Source organism: Salminus brasiliensis, chromosome 13, assembly GCF_030463535.1.
Source record: "Salminus brasiliensis chromosome 13, fSalBra1.hap2, whole genome shotgun sequence".
Lineage (NCBI taxonomy): Eukaryota > Metazoa > Chordata > Actinopteri > Characiformes > Bryconidae > Salminus > Salminus brasiliensis.
Window position 1 is genome coordinate 24,350,247 of NC_132890.1, and position 22,145 is coordinate 24,372,391.

At 43.4% G+C, this 22,145-nt stretch overlaps 1 protein-coding gene across 1 annotated transcript in view; it reads left to right on the top strand.

The window, feature by feature from the left end:
* Window positions 1-22,145, top strand: part of yap1 (Yes1 associated transcriptional regulator) — a 40,547-nt gene that overhangs the window by 13,747 nt on the left and 4,655 nt on the right. Inside the window, exons 3-6 of the mRNA XM_072695524.1 lie at window positions 8,730-8,848; window positions 9,796-9,909; window positions 18,606-18,781; window positions 21,938-22,071. Coding sequence (XP_072551625.1) covers window positions 8,730-8,848; window positions 9,796-9,909; window positions 18,606-18,781; window positions 21,938-22,071 — 543 coding nt within the window. The remainder of the gene's footprint in view (window positions 1-8,729; window positions 8,849-9,795; window positions 9,910-18,605; window positions 18,782-21,937; window positions 22,072-22,145) is intronic.

The window sequence follows — 22,145 nt, forward strand, 5'->3', positions numbered from 1 at the left end:
TGCTGTGTCTTCATCGCCCCATGTGCCATATGGTTACTTAATGTTGCACCATGCGTTGTCTAGCGTTGATATTTGTCTGTTTTTCTATTAGTCTGTTTACTTTATTAGCGAGTGTACGAGTGAGAGAATAGCTTATGCTACAGTCTGTAAATCATTTTTAATTATTTAACTTGCACTACATTGATGACAATTATCTAACTACCTATTACCCCAGTGATGAAATATAAACATTGTAAGTTTAAGTAAACACATATAAATACTCCGATATTAATTTCAGGTAACAGGTTTTGTCAAAAAATTAACCGACTAATCAAAAAAATAATTGTTAGAGTAATCTATTAAAAAAAAAAGGCAGCCCTGTGTGTTTAACTACAGTTTAAGTATAAACAGTACAATAAATAAAGCTGTATTCAGTTCTAAGCTGTTTGTTTTTATGCACTGGAGTTATAAACGGTAGCAGGATCTGTGGTAGGTGTCTGTTTAGATTATTGTTCTGTTTTCTGAAAGCTCTCAGTTGTTTGGTCTTCCAGGGTTTAACTTCACTCTGCTGAACTGCTCTAAAGCCATTCATTTGGCCTACAGTTGTGTTTGTCAGACCTCTGGTTTGTTGACCACACACACAGGCATGTTCCTGTGTGTATGTGTAAGACACCTTTACCCCAGACATCAATACACCCTGTGTCACTGCGTGTCCGTCTGAGTAGGAGGGGTCATTCTGAACAGCAGCGTTTTCAGCTCCGACTGCTTACTGTTTACAGTTCCCACAGACCACTCACTTCACACACAGCTTCACTTTCACCCTCCCCTCTGTTCCGTTCACCTTTTCGGAGGCACATTGCAGCTTTTTTCCTTATCGGTTTGCACACATAGCTGGTCTACGGTTCTGCAGGGCTGTGACATTTCTAACATCTTCAGTCTGGTGGTCAGTAGTGTGATATGTTATTGTTAGAACGCTGGATAACTAAATGTGTTAAAGACAGATGTAAACAACAACTGTATAAGTATAGTAACTGCATTAACTAGCCTACATAATAACAAATAGCTGATTGGGTGTAAACACAGCATGCCTTAGTCCTGCGATATCTGGCACCACCATGTTAGCAGAAAATGCTTTAAGTTATGAGGTGGGGCCTCCATGGATCATGCATTGAGCGCCCATGACCCTGTTGCCTGTTCACCGGTTGTCGTTCCTTGGAGCACTTTTGGTAGATACTGACCACTGCATACTTGGAACACCCTGATGTTTTGAAGATGTTCTGACACAGTACAGTTTGGTCCTTGTCAAAGTGTCTCAGATTCTTACTCGTACCTGCTTCATAAGGTGCTTTGACCAATGGCAAAGAAGAACCACTTTTTAAAGAACCATGGTTTTAATAGAGATGTAGGGGTGTGTAGAACGTTTAAATTGCTAAAGAACCTTTACATCAACTGAAGGCTCTTTAGACCTTTGGAAGGTTCTCCACACTGTACACATCTCTAGTCCAAACACAGTTCTTCATGGAACAAAAAGTGGTGTCGCTCAAAGAATCATTTCAAGCACCTTTATTTGAAAGAGTATACCCAGTTATGCAAATCACAGCCTTATCAATCAAAAGACCAATATCGCGACAATGATTAACAAACAGTATATTGTGCACCTCTAGCTGTTAGCTCCCATTGTGATATGAGCTGTCCTTCAAAGTGGAACCTAGATCCGGCCAGGGGTCAGGAGGTCAGCCAGTAATCTCTGTTGATGATGTCCTGCTGATGGAGGCCCAAACCGCCGCCCGCTCGCGCAGCCACCATCTTGCTGCTTCACTCGCTGGAGCGTGAGGGAGAGGAAGGCTGTGGCCTCTTCCTCAAAGAGAGCCTTTGTAGTTATAGCTCCTCTGTGCAGCGTGGCCTGGTCACCATGCTGGACAAACCAGAGGCACCCGCTCGTTCTCAATGACCGGGCCTGTTTGTTATATTCTGCTGACACGCACGGCAGAACAGATAATGAATGGAAAAAAATAGATTCAGGGGTCATCACAGGGGAGGACTCTCTTAGTCCATTTTGAGTCAGTATTGGATGAGTGTAGTTCCTTGTTAAAAGTGAGGGATCCACCCAGTCCTGGACTGGAAAAGGGGTCAGAAAGAGGGAGGAACAGCGTGGTTTGTGACTGCTGTGAGAACAGGCGAGTCAGCACAGTGCACAGCTCTCTTGTTAAGACCCTGCGGGTTAGTGCAGAAAAGGCAGTGCTCATAAAAGTACACAGCACCTACATAAGCCTGCCATGATAACTTAAAGAAGCCTAAATGAACATTTATATGGGCTTATTCCAACCAGCGCCATGACAATACCTTCTGAGGTCAAATAACCTCGACATTGACGAGCACACTTTTTTATTAGCTTATATTAATCTAAATGCAGGTTTATGTAGCCTTATGAACACTGTCCTTCACTAAAATGTTACCACTTTAGCTAACTATACTGACTCTTTTTTGGAGTGAGTGGTGAAGATCACCATGGCAGGATCCAAAGGGCTCTCTGGGGCCTTCAGAAAGAAGGTGCCCCACTGTCCGCTAAGTCATTTAGAAGTAGAGACCATCACAACTGCCAACATGGACAGGTCAGGCCGTCCTAGCAAGTTCAGCCTAAGAGCAGACCACTAGATGCGTAATGTCATCACAGGACCTTCAGGTAGCTGTTTAAGAACAGACTGCATTTACCGTCAGAAAGAGACTGCACAAGTTTGAGTTTAATGGGGGGTATGCAAGGAGGAAACCTCCAGAGCAAGATTTAAGATTCACCTGCCCAAAGCACAGCATGGGTTTTCTCCTTGCACAGGTTGTAGTGGGGTATGTATGGCACAATCAATGGGGTCATTTTTAATCCATTAGATAAATATGCTTGTTGGGTGAATTTAGGCTTTTGGAAGTGAATAAGTCATAGCAGAGCTCAAAGTCCTCTAATGTTATCTAGCAGTGAGAAACAGACAAGTCTCATTTGGACAACTAGTCAATAAGTGACCAGTCCCAGTCATTCATCAGCGGTGTTAAAGCTACCAGGCCGTCTGTAAAAGCAGCCAGACACTGCAAACCAACAACTATGGCAACAGTATCCAGCACATCCCTTGGAAAAACACCACGCATGTCATGGCTACCGCTCCCAGCCGTGACCGGTCGCAGAGGGCCACCAGCTGGGAGGCATTAGATGAGATTGTGGCCTCAGTTATGCAGACAAAGTTCCGTTCAGAGGACCCCTCGAACACTCACTGTATTTTCACACAGGCAGTGGGGAGGACTACTGAGGGAACTGCACGGCCAGTTTGTAGTGCAGGCCTTGAGAAAAGCGGGCGGAGAGAGAAAGAGAGAGAGGCACATATGACCCTGAAAAAGTGAGAGAGGGAGAGAGGGACATGGAGAGGAAGATGGCCCAAGGGTCTCTTTCAGGTTCTCTTCCCAGCTGTCATCACTGTGGTCTTTACTGAGGAAGTCAGAGTGAACAGAGGTAACTCTCTGGGTTGGGGGGTTGGGGGGCTGTAAGTGTGGAGGGTGAGCTCACAGTGTTGGGCCTGCACCCACCCAGGCACAGAAACAGCTTTGATTGATGGCCCAATTATCAGGACCCTGTTTATTGTGCTGCTGTTATTTATAAGTGTGGGTGGGGGGTGTGGTGCTCATAGCCTATTTAAAGCTGACTGAAATGTGTGTGTGTGTGTGTGTGTGTGTGTGTGTGTGTGTGTGTGTGTGTGTGTGTGTGTGTGTGTGTATTGTTTTTGTACCTTATACAACCAAAAACTTTAACTTTTGATTGACTGAAGATGATGATGGACTGAAGACGTTCTTATTACATAGAGGTATTTAAATATTACTCACATAATACATGGGGGATATATAGCATACAGGTACTTAAATAAGTATGTAATATAAATGGGACATTATTTTACATTAATGATACATATGGTACAAATCACTGTTACACATAAGCAGTGACATGCATATATCAAACGTGTCTGTGTGAGTGTGTACATGTATATTTATACATGTGATACGTGGTATACGTTACATGCAGGTGCTTAAGTATGTGTAATACATATGGGACATATCATTTTACATATACATTGGGGACAAATCGCTATTACATCTATGCACTGATAAATGCATACGTACATACATAAATACCTATGGGATGCCTGCATGACTTCCTGGCACTGCAGAAAAACAACACCAAGATTCTTCTCTATTACACAGATATTTATAAATTCACTCTATAAAAACCTAATGTTGTGAAATTGGCTGTGTAGCTATTAAGCAAAGTCCACGTGTTCAGCTGAGGCGTAGCTATTTTATATAGTGAATTAAAAGGGACTGTAGTAATTCAAGTAATGCCTTTCATGTGAGCATAGAGAACATGGTAAATGGTCCTATATGTCCACTCGTCTCTTCTATTGTTTTTGTTGGATGGGGTTCACCGGGGGGGCGGGGGGGTTCCTCCCGTTTCCTCCGGTTTCCCGGTACTTTCCCGGACTCCTCAGCCTCATCTCAGAAGCAGGGGCAGAGTGCCGAAGGTTCAAAGTGGGCTAGCGTCTGCTCGAAGCCCAAAAAGAACATTGCATGAGCAGACGGAGAGAGTGAGGCAACAATAAGGCTTTTTTGGCCTGGTCCCTGGCCGTGTGTTTTTGAGTACAATAACACATTGTGTGTGTGTGTGTGTGTGTGTGTGTGTAAGGAACGTTTTGTTTTTCAGCCTGTTATTAGTCTGATTCAGTTTTTGGCCTGGAATATCTCTTATTTGCGACTCCAGAAGAAAAGAAGGGGGGGGGGGGGGGGGGGGGGGTTACTATTATGTCATTTTGGAGAAACCAGAATTAGCAGTTTGGCTGAGGTCTGGGTCTGCCCCTTCGAGGGCCTCAGTCTGGGCTGTTGAGAAGGAAGTAAGGAGGACAGACAGTGCGTTACAAATGTCTGTGTGCACCATGTGAGCATGTTGTCACTGATGTAATCGAGCCTTATAGTTATGGTAACTTCATAGAAGAAGCAAAATCATTCTTAACTGTAGTGTTATTTTCATATACTGACTGTCTGTGTTCCCAGTATGCAGTGGTCAGTTCTTATCTAAAGTGCCCCAAAGAAAGGACAACCAGTGAACCGGTGGCAGGGTTATGAACGCCCAAGGTTCTCTTACTAACGTCTTAGGCCCAGGTACTACAGGACACCTCAGCGGTCTCAGAGTCCAGGCCTTGACCAGTTAGAGCTGTTTTGGCGCCTCAAGGTGGGGCTACACAACATTAGGCAGGTGGTTTTAATGTTCTGACTGGCTAGTGTGCTTACACACATGTTAAATTGGTCTTGATGAGTGCACTCACATGATGTAATGCCATTATTATGCTTTTGTTGAATTGGCGAAGGCTGCTTTTGTTTATGCTGATGCTGTTGTATTTTTGGCAGTGTCTGGCAGTTCTGTTTGGTCGACTTTAAATGTATATTTTAAAACATACCCCCAATAAAACAAAGAGGTACAAATTGAGTAAGGTGATTTGGTTGTGATTGTAATGGTGTGTGTGTGTGTGCACTCCTCCTAGGACTAATAAAGCCCACCTGTGTGCGCTTGCCTGCTTCTAACCTTACCCTGAAACCCAAGAGAGGAGATCTACACACACACATCCTGTGCTCCAATTAAAACTAACACACACACACACACACACACACACACTCCCTGTCCCCTTTCCTCTGTCAGAGTTTCCAGCAGCAGTCCTGGTGGGGGTGGTGGATGAGGGGGGGGTTTGGGGTGAGCGAGAGTGTAACAGCGCCACAGAAATCCATTCAGCCAGTGGAGTTGTGAGGGATTGCTTCCGTGCTTGTTGTTTTCCTCTTTTCTTTTTCCTCTTCTGTGTCCTTTTTTTTTCCCTTCTCCCCCTCATGGTCATCCCTCCCTTCCCTCCCTCCTGACCCTCCTCAAGAGGCCTCCCAGTCTACCTCATCTGAGGCAGACTGGGTTGTTTTCCTGGCTGTGTGTGTGTGTGTGTGTTGGGGGCAGGGTGAGGGTGGTTTGCTGGTGGGTGGGAGGGAAGCAGGGGGGTGGAGGGGGTTAGTGTTTGGCAGGTCCTTTGATCAGCAAAGCATAAACAAGAGGGGGCTTGAAAATGGGTGGCTTAGCAAAGGGGGAGAAGTGCTGAGTCAGTCTGTCTCTCTCTCGCTCTCTTTCTCTCTCTCTCTCTCTCTCTCTCCCTTTTTTTCTCATCCTCTTCTTTTGTTTTATCTTTTATCTCTCTCTTTCTCTCTTGTTCTCTCTCTCCCTCTCTTTTCACTGTACAGTAGGTAGCTAAGGCTTTGCCTTTGAGGCATAATGACAGTCGTTCTCCCCTTTCCTTCAACTTCCCTGTAACACCTGGCCGCGGGTTTGTGGTGCCTCTAAACTCTGGTTAACGATCATAATCCGTCTTTAAAGGCGATGCTCGAAAAGATATCAGAGTTAGAGCTCTGTGTGAGTCACACCACAACCTTCCATATTTTTCAATGACAAAACCCCTTTAAATAGAGCCGAGAGGCCAGCGCTGCGAGCGGAGGCGAAAGTGGGGAACGCGGTGAATAGCGGCCGTCCTTTCGGGGGTCGTAGCTCTGTCTGAGGCTTTGTCCAGCAGGTGAAAGCGTTTGGAAAAGTGGCGCCAGATTGTTCAATAGGCTGACACTTCAGTGTGTCGGAGCAGGCAGCAGGAGAAAGAGCTGGCTGGGAGGAGCCCGAGGCATGACCCTGCCTGAATGGCCCAGGCCCGGCCTGCCAGCGAGGCCTTTTCCTCTATTAGCCTTCCATCTTAATCAAGCAACAAGTCCCAACAAAGCAATAATTAGAAATGCTTCCCCGCCACACTGGCTGGAGTTCTCACTGAGGAAGAAAGAAAGAGTGTGGAGAAAAGTCTCAGACTTGATTATTTTGTCTTTAATTACCTTGAAATGTTGGAAGAAAAAGTGATTAGAGGCGTTGTTCAATCAGATTTATTTAAGAGGAGCATTTGAAAGGCCAAATAAATTTTAGTTTAGATTATATTTTAAGAACCCAGGGATGACTTGCAGGACAAATGAAATGATCTTGGCTTTATGAAGTACATTTACAGAAGCTCCATGATTCATATGTTTCGTAACGTGACGTTTACGAGTAGGGTCATTTAAAAAATAGTAGGCCTAGTACAGTCAAATGGTTCCTTGAGTGATACGAGTGGAGAAGAAATGAAAGTGTTTTGTATCCAGATAGTGTCTGGATTCTGTTTACACTCGTCATTAAACTGCATCTTCAGCTTCTCCAAAAACGCTTATTAATGCCAGGTGTAAACAGGATGGAGATGTGAGTTTGAAGGACCTTTAAATTGTTGAAGAACCATTTATCTCAAGTGAGGATTCTTTAGATCGGTCAAAGATTCTTCACACTCCCACTCCTCTCTATTATAAACCCACTTCTTCATGGAACTAAAGTGGTATTTCTGTGGCATCCCTCAGTGTAAAATCTGTCGTTTTTTCACTATTTGACGTGCACTCGTTCTTTCCCTTGTGTCCAAATTTCATGCTTAATGGACCAGTAAAAAAGCTCCAAAATGATTTGGAATGAAATCTTTTTACATTGACTTTAGATGCATGCATGACCCTACGTCCTGAAGACATATATATATACGTGTGTGTGTGTGTGTGTGTGTGTGTGTGTGTGTGTGTGTGTGTATGTATGAGAGAGATATGGCTTAGCTTAGTTTCATCAGCAGCGATTGTCAAAGCTCAACATATGACAGATTGCTAAAGCTTTAAGAGTGGTGCAAACTGCCATGAAACAAAGTCACCCTGCAAAACCCCAGAGGAACCAGTGCCCCTACCCTGTCCTCATCCTTACTGCCTGTGTTTAGCGACTGAATAAACACAAGTAAGTAAGTAAGAGCGTGTGTGTGTGTGCGTGTGTGTGTGGGATGGTTTTCCTTGAAAGGCGCTCAGTTCTTTGTGTTGCACACCAGCGATCCTTCAGTCTTCTGCTCATGAGCAGATCACATGTAATCTGGGCCAAAGTTGACTCCACAGCTCACTGTGCCTCCTGTCTTCCTCTCAGAGCAGCTCCAGCACTCTGCAAGCTCTAGTTTATGAAATGAACTCCCAAAACACACCTATTTTTAGTCTCAGCAGACAAAACGGACTTGAGCTGCTGGGGCACAGGACGAGGAGATGAGGAGTTAGCTGCACTCGGCTCATAGGAGGCAGCTGAAGTGCTGTGATTAGTTTGGTAGCACTTACAAAACAGCTACCAGGCTGATGTAGCTAATAAGTAATGGCTCGCCCTCCGTAAAGCTTGGTGTAAACCGCATGCCTAAGTCACCACTCTCCTCAGAGTGTGTGAAGGTGTTTAGACACACTGTTATCTGTAAACATGGACTAAAATCAGTGTAGCTCAAACTGTAGTAGCAGCCATGTTGAAGCCTGAATTTTGTTTTCCACTTTTTATCTTCACGTTCTTCTCCTTCATCTTCTCATTTTCCTATCATCTTTCTTCCTCACCTTTTCCTTGTCTTGACTTTTGTCACCTTCTTTGTCTTTACCCCTATGTCACTGAATATATGTGCTCATCCTGGAGTGAATTGAGGAGCAGTGATGTATGTGGATAATGCCAAAAAAAGCTATACGTCACTTCACATTAAATTCTATTGATGATATTTTGGGTCTTATGTAAATGCTACTGGTGATTTTGTATTTATATTGTGTTCCTCTCGCTTATATCTGCTTTTCTCATTCTACAGCCACATTGACCAGTCAACCACTTGGCAGGACCCTAGGAAGGCCATGTTGCAGATGAACCAGCCAGCCCCAGGCAGTCCTGTGCCTGTTCAGCAACAAAACCTGCTAAGCCCAGCCTCAGGTCAGAAGCCTGCTGATACTCACACACACACACACCATAAGACAGATCAACCCACTTTTCCCACTCAGCCCTACTTCAACCCTAGTGATGGGTGATGCTGATAAAAGTTAATATAACAGTACTTATAAGTATATAATTCTGTTTTGATTGGATTGACACAAAACTAGATAATATTGTAAACAATACCCGGACAGAAATGAATCAGTATTGATTATCGATTTTGTGTGACACAAATACTGTTACACTGGTTTAGACGATATATCTCCCAGCCAAAGCAAACACAACTTTAACCAAACACAGAACCCTCCATGCACATGCCAGGGGCTGCATATGTATGAATAGAAACGGAGGTGTAGGAGTGTCTCTGCAGCAATCCTCATGAAAAGGTGATGCTTATCTGAAGAGGGGGAGCAGCCTGAAGGATCTTCAGGAGACGTAAAACATGACTAGTCCTGTCCAACATCTCCACAGTACCTCCTCCACACCCAGCCCACCCCCTTTCATCCCCTGGTATTGAGAAGGCCATGGGCTATATAGTATCTTGCCTATGTTTTTAAAAGCATTCACAGTTCCATTTATATTTTTAACAGGGTTGTCTCTTCTAGATGGAGATGACATGTCTAGGCACCAGCCTGTACTTCTCCTATTGTTTCCCTGCACTCTACATTTTAGTCTTTTAACCAGATGGTAACTTTCTTATGACTTATTATAGAGTAATTCAAGATTCAGGACTGAGTTGTTGTTTTATGTTATGAGAATAAGGATTGGTCTGGCAGGTTCATGTTGGTGAAGGTTAACACTTAATATTTGGGTGGACAGTTGAGGGGATCTGCAGAAGCTACAGGGGCTAAAGGAGCAGAACTGGGGAACATTGTAAAACATCTGATATGTACAGTTCAGTAACTGAATGTCAGAGATCATGCTGTATACTGGTTGTTTTCTCTTAGGTCCTCTTCCTGATGGTTGGGAACAGGCCATTACCTCGGAGGGAGAGATCTACTACATCAACCACAAGAACAAAACCACGTCCTGGCTGGACCCGAGGCTGGACCCGCGCTTTGGTGAGCTTTACAGATAAAGACCACACCCGTTTGCACAGTTATACCCCTTCTTTATACTTTATACCACTTTCTATATTCGTTGGCCTGAGCTGTCCTTTACAGGACAAATAAGGAAGCATTTGAGTTTGACAGCAGCAGTGATACAGACAGGTGAAGTGAAAAACATTTTTCCTGCTTCCAACACTTCAAGAACTGACTGTTCGCCAATGTTAAAGTGTCTCAGAATACTAAATACTAAATAAGGAAATAAGGAAATGGATATAAATGTTTTTATTTTTAACAAATTGTTTATTTATTTAGGGTTTGAGGTATTTGATTCAGCCCTAATTCATAGTATAATGATTTTATTCACAGACAGATCAGAGAACAAGAGCGAAAAACACTAGAGACCCCACCCCTATAGCACCCCCACCTCCTTCCAAAGCAATAAAACACCCAATAGAGCACTTACATTCATAAAAATGAAGGTGCTTCAAAAGTCTTTTTGAGCACTGCCATAGAAGGACCATTTTTGGTTTCGTAAAGAACCATGTTTGTCAAAGAGATGTGTGAGTGTGAAGAACCTTTTAAAAGTCTAAAGAACCTTCAATTGATGGAAAGGATCTGCAATACAAAAGTGGTTCTTTTACAGCTTCACTCAAAGAACCACTGGAAGCACCTTTATTTTTAAGAGTGTGCAGGAGTCACCAACTGATTGAGAACAACATTGCTGTGTTTAGGGGTCTTTAGATGTCTGGAGGCTTAGTAGGACCTTGCCCAGCCGGCAGTAGTAGCCAGTAGTGTATGAAGGAGAGCGGGAGGGAGGGAGGAAGAGAGAGAGAGAGAGAGAGTGAGAGAGTGCTCTGAAATTATTCCCACTTCCCGTGACTCATATTGAGGTTAGCCAAACTCTATCCTAACTCAAGACTCAGCTATGTGATCTCTCTGTACTCGCGCTCTCTCTCGCGCGCACACACTCATCTCAGTACACACATAGCACTCACTCACTCACTCTGTTTCTGCACCCTGCAAATATGAACTTGGATTTTTCCAGTCACAACAGTCAGACCTTAGTTTCCCCAAAGGCCAATTAAACCGATAAACCGAGGGGGAGTTCTGAGTTGTAAACTGTTGGCATGGCGACAAGCACTGGTGGTCTTACTGAGAACTGTCCCCTCTTTTTCCTGCCCCCTTTTCTAATCCCCTCTGTCAGTAAGACTCACAAAGAGATGAAGGTTTCTGCTTATGTCACTTCGAGTTACTCATGCTTAAAGTGCCCTCCCTTCATCCTCTCGCTTTCTCTCGCTTTTTCTCTCTCTCTCTCTCTCTCTCTCTCTCTGTCTACATGTTTAAACAGGCTCTCATTTGCTTGTTTTTTCTCAGTGCTAACTGCTAATTAAACCTTATTAGTCACTTGAAAATACATTGATTAAAATTTTGGCTTTCTCAGTTGGCAGTGATTACATGGGTTCCATTAGATGGATGAAGTTCTCCTCCTCCTCTTACAATAGGAAACTTAGCCGAGTACTTTTCCTAGGTTAAAGTAACAGCCCTGCACTTGAAGTCTTTTAAGGCTTTGAGATAGTTTCACATGGTCCAAATTGTGGTGGCTAGGCGAGCATCTCCAACACAGTGCTCGCTACCTATTAATGCAACTTTCTCAATACATTTGTTCTGATTAGTTGGAGGTTTGCATGATGGTCCATTCCTGAAATTCTCCCAATTCTTAAAGCAAGAACCAGAGCCAACACTTACTACTGTTCCTAGTTTAAAGTACATTGGATCTTTACCGGCTCTGCACGGTTTGTTGTTGTTCATCTAAGTCCTCGTCAGGGTGATCAAAATAATCAGTAAGTGACTCGATTACACATCTGATTGATAGCGGCGGCCTTAGTGGTAACATTTCAGAGCAGTTTTCCACAGCAGTTCCTGCACTCCGAGGTGGTCTGGGAGAAAAGTGGAAAACGGTGTGTGCCGGGCCGCGTCCTTCGAGAGGCAAAAACGCTGCTCAGATGCCTTGAGCTCTTTGAAGATTTATAAGTCTCGAACATCCAAGCCTGGTGGGCCCCAGACGTAATGTGAGGGGGAGAACACCGAGAGAGTGAGTGGGGGAGAGGAAAGACAGAAAACGTAGAGGAGACTGAGGGAGAAGGAGAGACGGGAGCTGTGTTTGCTAGGGTTCATACACTACTTATTGCAGTGCATTTTGGGATTGTTGTAGTGCGCTGTTTTCGGACAGCACTGCAAAGTGGTGAAACCCCAAAGTAGTGCACTATATAGTGAAAATGCCATTTCAGACACAGCTAGGGAGAGACAAAGAGGGGAGAAAGAGAGTAAGAAGAGCACAAGAGAGAAAGTAAAGGAGAGAAAGTAAAGAGTAAGGGAGAGGAGAAAGAGTGGGTAGAGGGAAAATGATAAGTAGCAAAGAAAAGTAGTGAGAGAGGTAGAGAAAAGCAGAGAGGAAGAGGGAAGGGGGTTGGGTAAGGAGAGCAGAGCAGAGTAGAGAGTGAAGGAGAGGACGAAAGAGAAATAGTGGGGAGAGCAGAGAGACAGAGAGTGGGAACAGCAGGGAGAAAGGAGAAAGAGGGGGTGGGGTAGAGAGAGAGAGAGCTGGGGAGAGGGGAACAGTGGGGAGAGCGGAGAGACGGAGTGGAAGAGAGGGCAAGAGAATGAGAGAGTGGGAACTGCAGAGAGGAAGAGGGGAGAGAGAGGGGGTGGGGTGGGAAGAGCCAAGAAGAAAAAGAGAATGAGAGAGCAGAGAGAGAAATAGGGGAGAGCAGAGTAAGGAAGAAGGAAGAAAGAGAGAGGGAAAGAGGAGGAGAGGAATGGAAGAGCTCAAAGAACGAGCGAAAAGCAAGTTGGGGAGAAAGAGAAAGGGGGGGGGCTGCTGGTTAACTCGTTCTTTACCACAAGCTCCCAGCTGTCCGGGCGTTCCCTTGTGGTTTTATGTAGCACTGCTCGTGTTGAGAACTGTATCCCCCCCCCCCCGAAATGAAGGAGTGTGTGTGCTGTCTGCTGACTTGTGCTGAGTGTTGCTGATCGTTGTTGACTTTCCGGTCGACTGTAGAGCAGCTTTTCCACTTTGTCCAGTCTGAGAAGAAACCACAGACAGGAAAGAGAAACGTTAAAATGGTGGTTAGCGTAATCGTCATACTCTGGAATTGAGGGCCTTTTTACACCATCTGACCTGTGGAACACATTCTCCATTCTCACACACAGTCTGAAGCAAAGCTAATTTGGACTTTGAGTACAAATGCAACCCCCCCCAGCTAAGAGCCCCCCCCCCCCCACTCTCTATTACTCTTACTCTTACTCTTTCTCGCCTTCCCTCCTCCCTCCCTCCCTCTCTCCCGTTCTCCCTCCTTCCCTGCATGAGGCCCAGAGCAGGCAGAGTGCTTTTCTGCTGCACATGCAGACAGACTTGAGCCAGAGCCAGACCTCTTTATACTGCAGCCCTGCACCTAATCTGTTCCAGACCTTTTCAGTCAGAGAGAGGGAGGGAGAGAGAGAGAGAGAGAGAGAGAGAGAGAGAGAGAGAGGGAAAGGGAGGAGTAGTAGGGGGGTAGGCTAAGGCAGGGACTGACAGGGAGAGAGGGGGAAGGGAGGGAAAAGAAAGAAAGAAACAGAAGGAGGAACAGAAGAAAAAAGGAAGAAGGCCGACAAGCCGAAAGCTCCTGAGAGTTGGTGAGGGGGGGGCGGAGACTTTGGAAAGTAGGCGTGGACTGCTGTTTCAGACTGGAGCCTTCATGTTGTTTTTCACAGTCTGTCTGCAAAAGAGCACAAATGCAGAGGTGGCACAGATGAAGCCTGAAAAGCTGCAGACTTGGAGCGTGCAGTATGTCGTGACATTGGATGCCACAGTGTCGTTTTACTGACCAACTATAGATGGGTTTCTCCAGGGGTTCCAGTAGGGCTTATAGCAGGCCCAAGTTTAAGGCCTTTAGGTCTAATTATTGTTATTATACTAAAACACTTGTGCAGTGCAGTGAAGTAATTCTCTTTGCATATCCTAGCTTAGAAAGTATGGATCGGAGCACAGAGTCAGCCATGCTACAGCACCCCTGGAGGAGGGAAGGTAAAAGGTCATGCCCCACAGGGCCCAACAGTGGCAGATTAGTTATCGAACCCACAACCTTGTGATCAGTAACCCAGCGCTCATGCAAAAAGTACTCAAATGCGTCTCCAGTTAGTCAGACTAAAATCCGATTGTTGTGTGGAACGGAAAATCCACTTGTGACGCGGCAACCAGTTGTTTATCCATTTGTCCCCTTCTTGTGCAGTGCCAAAGGTTGGTGCTGTCTCCAAATCCTCAGTTTTATATGCTGTCGCACATGATTTGACTCACCTTAGTCCTCCATGATTATCTTCCTCACAGATACTGATCCAGCGCCAGCGACATACTACATGGCTTGGCCTTATCTTGATATAAACCTGATAATGAAGACACATGAAGTGTGTCTAAATCGATATAGTTTTCAACTGGGTTACAAGACATTTTGTTGCTGTAGATTATCCAATTGTGATATGCATCGATTAAACCGCAATATGAAATTCCTCTTAAATCGTGCAGCCCTAAGAAAACACCACATGGACACACTCCTGACACAGGCCGCCACGCCTGCTCTGTTTCTCTGCCCCTCCAACATGGCCCACCGTTAACTTTTGTTATCGGTCAGGCGCTGTGCTGTGGTTTTTCCGGCTTGGCTATCTGCACACTTCAGTGCAGGAGTTGGCACCTTGTTGGCTGGTGCTGGGTGATGTCACTCACTTATAGAGCTCTCATCTTTTCCAGTGCTCTGCTGTGAGCTCTGAGTCACACACACACACACACACACACACACACAGAGCTGAGCCCTAACCTTATTGGGTAACAGAGAGAGATAAACATGCATATTACACCATTTGAAAAGCTAGCTGGTCTTCGCATTGTAAGAACTTTTGATTATGAATTATGAGTTACACAAGATGAAGGGGTTTGGGGATCGTGGTGAACTGTTCATTATGGATAGAGCAGCAGAAATTGTCCAGAACCACTTGCAATTACTTAGTGATTATGGATATGGACCACAAAAAAGACAAGTAAGAGTGTGTATCAGTATTGTGTAGGTTCTCTTCTGACCTTGATGAACCGCACAATCACACAAGAAACCCTCAAGCTTTCAGTGGGGATGAAATCTATCAATTGTGTCTATGACATGACCTGAACTTCCTTGCTCCACAATACCACTTCCTCTGGATTAGCGGTCTTGCATTGTATTGTGGGCAGATCAGGACTTTGTTTTGTGCCAGTATACATTAACATGCATTAAATCTAACACTGTTTTTGGCTTCTCTTATGCAGTTACAGTTTTGAAGATGCAAGATTTTCTTATGATGATGATCTTTTGTAAATTACTAACGTTTTGGGCCTCCGGTGTTCCACTAAATTCAGTTTTCAGTAAATCTTTCAGGACTAGGTTAACTTGAGGATGTTTATAGGGCATATGGAAGCCATCTTGTTTTCAACCGCTTTGCCCTCTATTGCAAAGAGAATGGCTCTCCAGCGCAACTGACTTACCTCAGGTTAAAACAGGGGCTGGGAATGATGTAGGGACATCAATCTCATAAAACACGACAAACTGTTGTTGAGGCATCATAATATGATGCATTTTTGAAACAGTCTTTAGGTTTTCTTATTTTTCATACTCTGGTTGGCAAAGCATGACCACAGTTCTCCCTGAAAGCACAGCTTTACAAGATGTTAAAATTTAAAGAGGTTTCGCTAGTTTAGACTCTAGTAGAGCTCGCCATCACAGGTTATCTGACCCGAAGCTTTAAAAAGCACCAGCGTGTTAAATAGACGGCAGGCAAATATTTACAGAGGCTTCAAAAGCCGCACACCTTGCAGAAGTCCTCTAGAGCGTTTCCGGAGATTTCTTTCCCAGTGTGTTCACGGCCTTACCCACCCATGCGGGTGATCCTGGTGTTAGCTAACCTGCCCGCAGGATGGCGGCCTGATAAGAGCTGCTGTGGCTGCCTCATCATGTTTCACACAAGTGTGAAGAAGACAAAGGGCAGATAGCATTAACCCTCGTCTTATCTCTATCTGTCCGTCTTTCTTTCTTTCCTGTTCTTTTGCTTAGTCTGTCTCTGCTTGTATTGACGCGGCGTAAAGCTGCCGGCTTATCCGAAGGTGGGTTTTCTGAGACTGCCTAGGCTAAACCCTCCTGTCTGCTTTCGCTTGGTGGATTCTCTTAATCTTCTAACATTCTTAACCCCTTGAAACATAGACTTATTTTTGAGATTGAATGGTAAAACGATTTATTTATGAACCACTGTAACTTATTTCATATCTACTAGTAAATTACTATACTATCCACTATGAATTGGTCTGTATCTACTATTGATTATTCATGGTTTAGAATAAATTATTTAGTGTCCACTATGAAATATTCAGTAACCATTATTAATTATTCAGTAACCACTATGGCTTTTTCACTGTCTGCTATGAATTACTCAATATCTAATATAATTATTTATTATCCACCATGAATAATTCCACATGTAGTAGAATTTATTAGGTGTGTACTATAGATTATTCAGTATTCACTATGAATGTTTCATTATGCATGTTACTGACTGTCTAGTACAATCTAGTCAGTATCTACTATGGATTATTCCGTTCTCAATATGTATTACTCAGTATCCACTATGAATTATTAGGCATCTGGAATGGATTATCCAGTATCCACAATAAAAAAAAAAACTGTTTACTGAGCGTTATTGACTGTCCACTACACATTGGTCAGTATCTTACAATTACTATTATTCAGTAACTACTGTGAGTTATTCCGTACATACTGATACATACGGTCAGTATGTACTTCAAATTAGTCTGTATCTACTATGAAATATTCGGTATCCACTATGAATTATTCAAAAAACGCTATGGATTATTCTGTAATTATTATGAAACCAATGTGTCACTTATTTTGCTTGGGTGAGGTTGATGTATGGACCCACATACAGACCTTTAGGGTTCAAAGGATTAAAGCGTTTCCTCAAAGGTAGCTATCCGGGTATTTTCGGCTTCTTGTGTTTATATTCTCGTTTTTGAAAGAGGTTTCATTACACAGGGATTTGCGTAAGTTTCTAATACTGCATGCTCTTTTTGTGGTAACGGGCCAGACTGAACAGGTTTGAGTGTAACAGCTCATTAGCTGTGTTCACTCTTGCTGTGGGAATAGCTAGTGCAACACTGCCAGGGTGCCACAGTTCTGCTTCAATAGACCCATATCTCTGCAAGATAAGAGTATGAAAGGAGACACACACACACACACACTCTTTATCACCCCTGTAAACACACAAACACACACACACACACACACACACACACACTCTGCATTTAGTACTCACATAATTCCCACACACTAATACAGAGCCTCTGGCAAGGTGGGGGAGGGCTGTCACTGTGTGTGTGTGTGTGTGTGTGTATGTGTGTGTGGCATGAGACTCCGATCTGATTCCCATGGTGAGAGGAGGACGGAGACTCATTCAGGCCTGAGCGAGTGTAAACACACAGTGATTGAATGGTGATGAGGAAAGGGCGGAGGTGGGGGGCGCATGACAACGCCAGCACCATCTCTGCTTTGTTTTCATTGGTGGCTCCGGCGCATAAGCACACAGGGTTCCTCGCTGGTTTGATTACAGTAACACCTCCCGTGATCGACCCCATTTGTTTCTTTTATTTTCCCTCTTGGCGATATGCATGACCTCATTCACTTGTATGGAAGTGTCTGCCAGTGTTTACGTCTTGGTTCTGGAGAAACTAAAACCATTGTCCAGCACCTGTCTGATACTGTGGCCACAGTGACTCCAGACGCTTTCAGTAAGCATCGAGACCTTTTGTCATTCGGCCTCGGATGTGGTCTGCCAGTATGCGTAGTGGAGCAGTGTGACCCTTTCTGCATAACTACTAATCAGTAGATCATGAAGCCATCAAACTTGCTGAAGCCACGTTTGACAAAGTGTCAAAAGCATTAATAGCTATTGTTATTCCTCAGCACAGATGTAATAATTAGATTATGATAAATGACTATTTAATAGGCATTTTGAAATAATAAAAAGTGTAATGTAAGATAAATAATAGATATGTGCAAGTATAGTACTGGGAAAGAACTCCACTCAAGACAATTGTTTAAACCTGTGTAGAACAGTGGTGACAGCACTCACTAACCACTTTATTTTTATTTGGATTTATTCTTTAGTCTTTGGTCCTTGAGTGTTTTAACCTTTAAAACTATTTAAAATTTTGGGTTTATTTTAATGTTATATAGAGTTTTAAAGGTAGACACACTCACTGACCACTGACTTTGTTTACTTAAGTTTATTCTAATGTTATAGAGAGTTTTACAGGTAGTACTTATTACTTATTACAGGTGTACTTATTCTAATGTTAGAATCAATGTGCTGTTGCTCAGTATTAGTTATGTTGGTTAGAAGAACACAATTAGATCACAGGTTTGGGTGCTGATCTTCTCTGTGAACCCCAGAGACTGTATGGGTTTGTTCTGTTCCACCCAGCAGTTCACCGGGTTAACTTTAATGAAGGACTAGTTAGATACATGGAAACCATAGGGATGGATGGGAACTGGATATACTGCTCTTCCTCCAGAAATGTCTGAATGTTCTGCGCATATATGTCGCGCAAATAACTTGAACCCTGTTTTGCTTTGCAGCTCTGAACCAGCAGCGCATTTCCCAGAGTGCTCCGGGGAAGCAGGGTGCCCAGCTGCCATCCAGCCCCCAGAACGCAGGGGTGATAGGGGGCAACAGCCAGATGAGGCTGCAGCAGCTGCAGATGGAGAAAGAGAGACTGAGGCTCAAACACCAGGAACTACTCCGGAGACCCCAGGTCGGACACACACTTCACCCAACACCAGCATGATACACATAATACTAATGTGTCAATGTAACTTGCTGCTTATTCACATCGATATTTTAAACAGAGTGTCTGATTAACTTGCACACGTTTTAGAAACCTGTTGCAACTTAACCTTGGTGAGACAGCTCGCTCTAATTTCACAAGCAGCTTTGCTGTAGCTTTGCGAGTTGGCCGAATCATGTTCAGGATAAGACCCTGGTCATATGAGAATTAATCATCTCAGTTGGGTGCACACACTCACACACAAATGCTTGTTTTTCTACAATGTCAGGACATGGAGTTTTGTCATATCTCCCATATGTATTAGATGGATATCTAATAGATGTAACTACAGTCGGTTCTGTAAGAATTCGGACAGTGACGCAATGGATTTGAAATGAAGCAATCAAGATGTGATTGCAGTCAACTTAAGGGGTTTAACAAAAACGTTCCATAAACTGTTTAGGAACAACAGCTGTATGTCATCTGATGTAGCCTCTCCATTTTCACAGGATTTAGACAAACAAATTAAAATATAAGGATTATTTTTTTTAATCATCATCAGTAAACACAAGTGCCCCAGTTTCATGCCATGCCATAACACTGCCTCCATCATGTTTGACAGATGATTTACTATGCTTTGGATCTCAAGCCCTTCCTTTCCCTTACCATACCTGGTTTCATCTGTCCAAAGAATCTTGTTCCAGAACTGTGCAGACTTTGAAGTTTTTCAGTTTTCTATTTTCTTATCTGAACTTTCTGTTCTTGAGGGTTATCAGTGGTTTGCATCTTGAAGTAAACTCCCTGTGTTTGTATATAGGAAGGTGTCTCTTGATTGTAGACTTGACACACCTACCTCCTTGAGAGTGTTCTTGGCTCGAATAGGTGTTGTGGAAGGGTTTTTCTTCACCTAGACTTCACTTGGGTCTTCTAGCCCTTTTGGTGTTGCTGAGATGGCCAGTGCATTTGTTCTTTTTAAGAAAGTGCCAAACTGTTGATTTGGTCACTCTCTGATGGGTTTGTTTTCTTTCTTTCAACCTAGTGTTGGACTCATTAACTCGCATTGATGCCTCTTTGGACCACATATTGAGAGTTTCCATTAACCTATTAAAGCATATCCTCAACCACATCTTGATTGCGTCATTTCAAATCCATTGTAGTCATGTACACTCCCAAAATTAGGATAATTGTAGCTGTGCAAATACATATGGACCTGACTATATATAGAGTGTGTCCTATAGGTGTTATAAACAGTATATATGATTATCTACATATCGTGGCTCTCTCGCTCTCTTGTCCGGTCTCCAAAATGTCAACTTAACTTTACTTTGAATTAATTAATTGGTACATTCAGAATGATCATTTGACACAATGTTAAGGACTGCCAGATTCACATTGTCAAAAAAGTTGAAAAGCGGCAAAAATGGAGATTTTTCACAGGACACCGCCGCAAACGCACAAACAGACAGATAAAAATTCTCAAAACTACTGACATGGAATAAAGTGTTTTTTTGTTTGTTTGTTTGTTTTTTTTTTTTTTTTACATTTTAAATTTGAAGGTTGATCTCCAAAACATCAACTTTACATTCAATCACAAACTTGTAAAAGTTTTGTCAACAGCACTTTTTACAAAGTCAGGGTAGCTTTGTGGTTGTTTTTCTCTACTTTCTTCTACAAACAGAGGACATGTTGGTCTTGAAAATGTCAAATCAACCACACTCACATGCTTTGTCTTGTGTATATGAGTATATGACACTCTCTTTTGTAGATTGATGGGAGTGTGTGTGTGTGTGTGTGTGTGTGTGTGTGTGTGTGTAAAAAGAGAGAGTGAGTGATCGCTGAGGGTGGTTGAAAAAGGTCAGGAATCGGAAGAAGAGGAGGGTTTATGGGGGTGGTGAAGCAGACGGGCGGAGGGGGCTCGGAGCCGGGGGGTTGGGGGGCACTCCTCTGCTTTGGAATGTAAACAGTGTGTTGACTCGGCCGTGTGAAGCCCCCTGCCACCAAAACTAAACAAACAAAGCCCTTTAGGGGATGATCTTACAGTTTTCAGCTGGAAGTAGACCACTTACCCGACTAATGAAGTTAGGCCAGTCAGACGCAGCCTAATACCGTCAAATGCAGGTACCAGCACAGATGTCCAAGCTTTGATGAATGAACCACCCTGTGACGTTATTGCAAAAGCAGATTGTTTGTGAAATGAGTAATTCTGGGAAACCTCTCCTCGAGCCCTGTAGTTTACATTTCTTGTGCTGTCCATTTGTTAGCATGGACTGCGTGCGTTTCTGTATTCAGAGGAAGTGTGTAATTAAAACAAAAAAAGCCTCTGACCCCCATGCCCTACCCTACCCTTTAATGACACGCAATAAACCCACACCTTAACCAGAGCTTAGCAGCGTGCAGTTAACCACCCAGTTGGGCCAAGGCCATAAAATCACAGAGGATATTTACAGAGAATGAGTTTCACAATCTCTTGACAAATGAGAACCAGATCTGTAGCTTGTGACACATTGCCTGGGATGGGCATCGTAATATCATTCAACACTGTAATGGAGGAAACGGCTGAAGAAAAACCTGTTGTTTTCTCAAGCTCTTCTGTGTCTATACGTCTGCTATGGTAAAACCAGTATTGTTTGTTTTTTGACTAAACAGAAAGGTTTTTTTTTCTTTCTCGTTGAAAGAGCACAGCAGATTGCACAGATTGCAGTGCTTTACAGAATGTACAGTTTGGATTAAGACACAAGCTTGAATCGGTTTCACAGTCCTCAACAGCATGAACAAATGTAACAAATGCAACTTGCTAACCTTGCCAGTGACTTGATGGGGATTTGCCTTTGGCTTAAATATTATGATCCATGTTTGTGAAAAAAAAAAAGTGTCAATTCTATTGGTTTAACTTTGACATTTTATATGCGCATTGTGTCAAAATTTCATGATAAACAGAATTTTTTTTTTTTTTTTTTTTTTTTTTAACTTTGACTTCCATTGAAAGTTACATTTTTTTTCTTTCCTTCTCCTGTAAAGTTGCTGTTCTGAACGTTATGTACGTTAGAATGGCTATCAATAATATAGTGGACATTAAAAGTTATCTCCCATTCATTTAGTCCCATCATAGTAACCTTGATGTGTTTGTCTTTGTATGTTGTGTAGGAGCTGGCCTTGAGGAACCAGCTGCCTACGAGCATGGAGCAGGATGGAGGCACCCAGAACCCAGTGTCGTCTCCGGGCATGGGACAGGACGCCCGCAGCATGACCACCAACAGCTCTGACCCCTTCCTTAACAGGTAACTCGACAGGATAATTTCATACATCTGAATCTCAAACGGCTCCTGTTGATTCCTTATACAGTATCAAGAAA